Here is an 8,270-nt window from a genome sequence, read left to right as displayed (position 1 = left end):
GTGACTGTCTGCACCATTTTCTTTTCCCAGACATGCACAAAAAAGGGCAGGAAACTGCTGCAGGAGCAGCAGCAGCAGGGCCCATCCCCCTCTTCCCCTTCTCCTCGATCGCCCTTTGCTGCAGGTTTATTATTACAATGCGTGGCTCCCCACAGTGTTCCCTGGCAGCCTGCCATGTCTGTGCACCACTTTGGCCAGGGCTCACGTCTTGCCTTGCTCTCAATCGCCCTTTACTTCTTTTTTCTTTCTTCTTTTTTTTTAAGTCTCCATATATTTATTCAGCTTTATAATTTTTTTTTTTTTTTTGTAATACAACGTCCCGCCTCCTAGTGACCGGCGGCCGATCACACCACCAATCCACATTCCCCCCCCCTTCTGGTCTTTCCCTCCCTCTCTTCTCGCCTCCCCCTCACTAACCTCAGTTCCCTCCCAGGACCAGCCGGCGACTGCCTTAAATGGGAACCGCAGGGATCATTTAAGGACACGGGCCGCACCGAGGCGGGCGCGGGGGGCGTGGCCTCGGGGTGTGGCCGGCTCTGCGGATTGGCTGGCTCCTCTTCATTCTGCTAGGCGGCATGGTGGGTGCCGCTGGAGGTGGGACTTGGGAGTTGCAGGATATTGCAGAGTAAGCAGTCTGGCTCTGCAGCAGCAACGGCGAGAGCTGAGGTGCTGGACGTCGGCCAGCCACCGTCAGAATTAGCTCATTGTTCAGTATATACAGCACAGGCAAGCGTAGACCCAGCCTTGGAGAGAGACAGAGAGAGGGGCTCTGAGAGGGACTTCGAGACGAGACATCCCCGCCCCAACCTCTCTCTTCTTTGCCAAGGCTGTGCTTCTTGGACGTGCAGCAGTTGCTATTATTATTTTTCCCCATGTACTATCCGATCAGCATGCTCCTCTTTGATCCACACTTGCGTAACCTATGTAGAAAATGCAGAAAGTGAGGAAAGGGAGCAGGGGGCTTTTGTCTGTAAGTATGCAGTTCAAATGCTCAGCCTCCCAGAGCTTTTCTTTGTGTCGTGTTCTCTGCCAGTACTTTCCTTTCTGCACAGTGATTTTTCTGCACAGTTTGAAAATATTTTGCTTAGTATTTGATTATTGTATTATTAGCGTTGTCTTATTGTTCAGAAGAGGGGTTTTGCTCCGGATTTTGTGACTATTTTCTAAGTATTGCTTTTTTTTTTTTTAGATTGAATCACTGTTCTAAATGCTTTTACTATTGCAACATGCATTTTATGATTATTTTTAAATATGTAAGACCCCTGACATTGGATTTCTCTTAGATTAGACAGCAGGCATTCATTCTTGTAGCTCTCTGAATTTTAAATATGCGATAGTAAAACTTTCCTCTTTCTAACACAAAATATTTGTAATGCATTTTCATGCATGCTATAGCAATCTTATCCGGAGAACAAAATTTGGTTAAAAATTGTTTATGCTTTTGTAGTAATAACTTTGGGTTAAAATGTGCGATTAATAAGAATTTTGTCAATGTCACCTAATCTGATCATGGTAGGTTTAGCATAAACAGAGTTAACGTTTGATATTTCTTATTTCCCTTGTTCTCAATAATAGGGTTGTTTTTTTTCTTGAAAGATTACGTAATATACTACTAGTTCCAAAAATACACTCTGGAGCGGTTGAGTGAACGTGAGCCTTTGTTCTGATGTCTAGCCTTGATTGTAAAAATGCAGCCGGTAGGTTGCTTGAGAATAGTGAAGTCTGTCCTTTGTGTGACTGAAAATGCATCTATTTTTATCCCCTCGTCTGATTAAGTGGGGGGAATCGTGGGTCTGGTGTACTCCAGAGCTGTACTAAGAATAGCACCGCGCTTTGCAGAGACAAGGTACCAGGGATTCCTTTGTCTTGCATGCAAGCGTGCAGACCAGTGAAGTACAGCCAAGAAGTCTGGCTTTATCGTTGCTGCGGTTAGAACAATTTGCATGTACTCCAATCCATAAACCGCTGAAGATTACCTAACTGCTCCTTTTTGAGTTTGTGCCGTGAGTCATAGAGTCGGTTGCCTCCTCCGACTTATTTAAAGTGGTATAACTTTTATTTCTCTTTGAAATGTATTTTGCAGATTGTTCTTCTTGTGTTTCTGGCAAGCATGCAAGTACGTGACTACCAAGATATCACCATGGTAAGAATGTGGATTCTTAAGCAAAAAAACAGAAAAAAAAAAACCTTTACTAGTTCTCCTTAAATTACGATCACATGTAAGAGCAACAGAAAGAGACAAACAAGTTCATGAAGCTTGACCTATAAAACAAATCAGGGGGCTGGAGATTTGCCATAAAAAGTATTATAACATCCTTTTTCTGTTGCACGATAGGTTATCAGGCATTTTGAACTGTAACTTGAAAATCATCTTCCACACAGAAAGGTATAGTTACATTGAAGAACAAATGCCAGGTTTAGTGCATGATGAAGAGAAACCAGAAAGGAGAAACTCTGACCTCAGACTTAAACAAAAGCATAATGGCAACATTTTACTTAAAAATTAGGACCATATTATTCAAAATGAGAGGGGGAAAGTTTTATTTTATGTCGCACATTTTAATAAGGATGGTAATAATGCAAAGTAAAACTATTTAATAAATGTGTGTAAATGCACAAGTATTCTGATATAACCACCACTCTTACATTGTGTGCATGCTGTATATAGTACTTGTACAGCAGTTGTGTAATTGGTGTGCACAGTGTCACTTTTAAATGAAAAGAGACATAAATGTTGTTTTTGTTTCTTAGACTTGCTTCAAAGTCAGAACTGATTTACTGTGCCTTAGCTCCTAGTCTCCTCACAGTCCTTTCTCTACATCTACCATTTATTTGACTGTTCTGAGGTCTGTATGTAGTGAAACAAGATAGTGCTTTACATACCTTAAGATCAGTTCTGATTTTTGTATGGTCTGAAAGTGATAATCAAGTCAATTGAGAAACCAAGGGCTTTATTTTATTAAGGATTTTTTTTTCTCATAATCTGAGTTTATGGGGGAGGGGGAGAAGAAAGCTGAATAGATCAAGCCCCAAGACTGATTAAATTCATTTTAATTAGTTTAATTGTGAATGAACTTCACTTGTAATAGAAACAAGGATTTTATTTAAAATCAAAATATGATCTTAAAAAGAGAGCCTCAAAAGGTACAAATAAAAATTAAAATATTGTCCATTGGCACATTTTCAGTAATGCAGATCATTTTGCAATCTAGAGAAAGAGCTTCTGTACAGTCAGTAAATGTAGATGTAAGTACAAAGATATCGCACTCTCCCCCCACACACCCCAGGGATATCTGAGATGAATTTCATCATGCATTCTACAAAGTCAGATTCCAAATTTAGCTGGAAATAAATGGCCTCTGATTGGCAGTAGCTGGTTAGATAAGTCAAGCTACAGCTTTTGTAACAGGGAGTAAATTCAGTGTTTTGAAAGCAAAAAATCTGGAGGAAGTTTATCAGTTCTGTTACAAAAAACAAATATTTTATTTATTTATTTATTTTATTTAAAATTTTTATATACCGGCATTCATGATACAATCACATCATGCCGGTTTACATAGAACAGGGGTGTACAAAGAACAAATGAGTAACCTTTTAGTGAGGAGGAAGCAGTTACAAATAACAAGGTACTAGAACTGGGAGTAGAGAAGAAAGGGAGAGGATAACATTAGATAAAGATATTTACATTAAATTAACATTTTTACAATGGGAGGTAGTTCAACAGGCTGCAAGGGTTAATCAGTGTCCGGGAATGCTTTTTTGAACAGCCAGGTCTTAAGTCTTTTCCTGAAGATTGGGAGGCTGGGTTCTTGTCTGAGGTCTGGTGGGATGGAGTTCCATAAAAGGGGGCCGGCTGTTGAGAAGGCCCGATCTCTTAGAGTGATGTGTTTAGTAGTTTTGGCTGGGGGTACTTGGAGGGATCCTCTGAGTGCGTCTCTGGTTGGTCTGGCGGAGTTATACTTTTGGAAAGGGATTTGTAAGTCGAGTGGGGAGTGTTGATGAATGGTTTTATGTATTATGGAAAGAGATTTGAAGAGGATTCTAAAATGAATCGGCAACCAATGGAGATCTTTTAGGATTGGAGTAATATGGTCCTTCCTCCTGGAATTTGTCAGTAATCTTGCCGTAGCGTTTTGTAACATCTGTAGGGGTTTAGTGTAGGAGGAGGGTAGGCCCAGAAGGATAGAGTTACAGTAGTCGATCTTAGAGAAAATGACAGCTTGAAGGATGGTTCTGAAATCTTGAGTGTGGAAGAGTGGTCTAATTCTTTTCAGAACTATAATAATAATAAATAAATAAATAAATAAATAAATAAATAAAAAAAAATAATAAAATATAATAATAAAATATAAAAATAAAATAAAAAAAAAAAATAAAAATATTATTTTTAATGTATTGCTAGATTTGTAGCACCGCTTGACATTTACACTAGTCTTTTAAGGTGTGTGTAGCATAGCTGGCTGCCAGCTGGGGCAGGTATAAAATTTAAAAAAATTAATCCCTGCTCCCTTTGGATATCTGGATTTTTTCATGCTCAAAATTGTTTTAACCTAGTGTCGGCAAGTGGTAAAGGCAAATGCTAAGAGGGCCACCAAAAGTTGTTAATGTATTTGATAAAACTGGAGGGAGAACACTAAAGAAATCTACTGCAAAAAATTTAACTTTTTTCAAAAAGGTGACTGATAAAATGAGGAAAATAGGAAAAACTGAAAGGAGCAGCTGCAAAAGTTAAGAGTTTCCATCAGGCATAGACATTGTTTAAAAATCCATCTTGGAAGCCCAGACCAAATGTATTCCACCCATTGAAAACTGTGGAAGGAAAGCTAAATGACTACCAGCATGGTTAAAAGGTGAAGTGAGAGGCTATAATGGCTAAAAGAACATCTTTCAAGAAATGGAAAATGGATCCAAATGAAGGAAACAGCATAAGCACTGTCAGGTTAGATGCAAATCATTGATAAGGAAGGCAAAGAGAGAATTTGAAAAGAAGATTGCAGTGGAAATATATTTATTTATTCAATTATTTATTTATTTGGGAATTCTTATAGACTGTTGTCTCCACATTATCAACATGAGTTACATAGTTACATATATAATAATATAAAATGACAAGACAAAATACAAAAATAAAATGCATAAAACAATATATGCATTTTTTAAAAAAATGCTTTCACTTGCTTCCTAAAAAACTTTGTCCTGACTAAATATCAGCTGTCTTGGTAATGCATTCCAAAAATAAAGGGGTTGCATTCCATAATAAAAACTTTTTCAGGTACATTCAAAGTGAAAAGCCTGTGAGGGAGTCAGTTGGACAATTTATTTATTTATTTATTTATTTAAATGCTTTTAAAATATACCGACATTCATAGGACACATCATGCCGGTTCACAATCAACATTGCAAAGGAGGAAGAGGAAATTACAAATAACAGGGAGGGGGGAGGTGGAGCAGTGAAGGAAAAAGGAGAGGATGGGGGTCAGGTGACAGTAAGCGCATAAGTTGCGGGAAGGAGAAAGGTAGTGAAGTGCTAGGGGAGAGAGAAATTGATAGGAACTGTGTTAAAAAACTGAGAATAAAAAATTAACAAATTTACAAAATCAGCAATTCCCTAGGATGCATCAACGGATTAGAAGGGGTAAGGGAATTGGAAGTGGCAGTGGAGGGGGTTTAGGTCTGATTGGAGTCAGGGTATTAAGGGTAAGGGTATTAAGGGTATTAAGATGATCAAGGGGTAAAAGGAGCACTCAGGGAAGACAAAGCTATAGCAGGGAGACTAAATTAATTCTTTGCTTCAGTTTTCACTGAGGAAGAAGTAAGAGATATTCATGATTCTGCAGAGCTTAATCAAATCTCAGTAAACCTGGAAGATGTACTGGGACAAATCGACAAACTAAAGAGTAGCAAATCACCTGGACCAGATGGCATGCATCCCAATGTGCTGAATAAAATGAAAAATGAGATTGCAGACCTGCTATTAGTAATTTGTAAACTATCATTAAAATCTTCTATTGACTGGATGGTGTAATGCCAGTCTTTAAAAAGGGCTCAAGGAATGAACCTGAAAACTACAGACAGTGAATCTGACATCTGTGCCAGGCAAAATGGTAGAAACTATCATAAAGAACAAAATTGCTGAAAATACAGATATAAGCTTAGTTTAATGGGATAAGGCCAACCTGGATTTAGCCAAGGGAAGTCTTGTCTCACCAATCTGCTACATGTTTTGGATAAAAATGAGCAAATCGATATAGGTTATCTGGATTTCCAGAAAGCATTTGACAAAGTCCTTCATGAGAGACTTATTAGGAAATAAAAAAGTCATGGGATAGGAGGCAGTGTCCTATTGTAGATTGGAAACTGGTTAAAAGATAAAAAACAGAGTAGGCTGGTAAATTTTCCCAAAGAAGAAAGGGGAATAGTGGAGTGCTCCAGGGATCTGTTCTAGGATCACTGCTTTTTAATATATTTATAAACAACCTGGTAATGGGAACGAGTGAGGTGATCAAATTTGTCGATGACACCAGATTATTCAAATTAGTTAAATCACAAGAGGATTATGAGAAACTACAAGACGACATTGCAAAGCTGGAAGACTGGGCATGCAAATGGCAAATTAAATTTAATGTCAAGAAGTACAAAGTGTGATGCACTTAGGGATCAGTAATTCAAATATTAGCTGCGCAATGCAAGGTTCTACATTAGGAGTCACCATTCAGAAAAAGGATCTAGGTGTCATCATTGATAACACATTAAAATCTTCCACTCAGTGTGCAGCAGTAGCCAAGAAAGCAACTAGAATGCTAGGAATTAGGAAAGGAATGGACAATAAAACAGAGAATATCTTTTGTATTGCTGCATGGTACGACCTCATCTTGAATGTTGTGTGCAGTTCTGGTCACCACATCTCAAAAAAGATATAACAGGATTAGAAAAGGTACAAAGAAGGGCAACAAAAGTGACAAAGGGGATTGACAATTTCCCAATGGGGAAAGGAAGAAGAGTTTAGGACTATTTATCTTGGAAAAGAGATGGTTGAGGGGAGATATGATAGAGGTCTATAAAATAATGAGTGGAATGGAATGAGTAAATGTTACTCAGTTGTTTACTCTTTCAAAGAGAAAAAGACTAGGGGGACATGCAATTAAGTTATTAGGTGATACATTTAAACCTAATAAGAGAAAATATATTTTTATTCAATGCATAATTAAGCTCTGGATTTTGTTATCAGAGGATGTGGTGAAAGCTGTTAGTGTAGCTGCATTTAAAAAAGGTTTGGACAAATTACTGGAGGAAAAATCCATAAACAATTATTAAGGTGGACTTGGGAAAATTCACTATTTGTCCCTAGGATAAGCAGCATGGAATCTATCCACCCCTTGGATTCCTGCCAGGTATTTTTGACCTGGATTGCCCACTGTTGGAAATAGGATACTGAGCTTGATGGACCTTTGGCCTGACCCATTATGGCAAGTCTTATGTTCTTATGTAAACACCTTTCATTAAAGTTAATCAAAGTGAATTACAATAAAAAGTACATTACATAGAAATTGATAAAAAGAATAAAAAATGCAATATAAATCAAAGAATAATAAAATTAAAAATATAAAACAAAAATTTTTGGCAATGCAAAACTAGTAAAATTGAATAGTAGAATTCGAAGACCTAAAACTAGAACCGAATTTCAGCAGACAGAATATAAAATAATTAAATATTCAATAACAAAGCAACAATAAAACTACTTTATCAAATAAAACTGCAATAGAAATTAGGAGCACAGAAAACTTCCTGGCAGTGTGAAACCAATGAGTTTAGCCATTAAAACTCAAAGACTTGGGCATTGAGCCAAGTTTTCAGGCCCTTTCTGAACTTCCTGTATTATTTTCTGCCCATAAAGATAGTGGTAGAGAGTTCCAAAAACAAGGCCCCAGATAAGGGAGGCACATTTCTCTAGTGTGTTCTGGGCGAATTTCTGTTGGAGATGGGAGTCTAAGCAGTTCCATTTGAGAGGAACACAACATTCTCATGGGATTGGTACATAACCAGAAGAAGATATATGGGAATTCCCCATCAGAAGGCCTTGAATGTCAAAACAGCCGGTTATAAACAATGTAGCTTCCAGTGGGTAAGTCGATGGAGCTCTTGCAAAGGGGAGCCTAAAGATTAAACAAAACATTTTGACCTCCCAAATGCTCAAAACCTCATCCCTGTGGGCCCCTTAATATTGCCAGGCCCCAGGAAGACTGCTGCAGTTCTCTCTCACCCGTCCTCAG

General features: G+C 38.1%; 1 protein-coding gene across 1 annotated transcript in view; it reads left to right on the top strand.

Moving 5' to 3' along the window:
- Nucleotides 1-631: 631 nt before the first annotated feature.
- Nucleotides 632-8,270, top strand: part of LOC115073374 (neuronal regeneration-related protein-like) — a 41,259-nt gene continuing 33,620 nt past the window's right edge. The window contains exons 1-2 of the mRNA XM_029571748.1: nucleotides 632-970; nucleotides 2,084-2,143. Coding sequence (XP_029427608.1) covers nucleotides 932-970; nucleotides 2,084-2,143 — 99 coding nt within the window. The 5' untranslated portion in view covers nucleotides 632-931. The remainder of the gene's footprint in view (nucleotides 971-2,083; nucleotides 2,144-8,270) is intronic.

The sequence above is a fragment of the Rhinatrema bivittatum genome, chromosome 1 (assembly GCF_901001135.1).
Source record: "Rhinatrema bivittatum chromosome 1, aRhiBiv1.1, whole genome shotgun sequence".
NCBI classification, from domain to species: domain Eukaryota; kingdom Metazoa; phylum Chordata; class Amphibia; order Gymnophiona; family Rhinatrematidae; genus Rhinatrema; species Rhinatrema bivittatum.
This window is presented reverse-complemented; position numbering and strand designations above follow the sequence as displayed.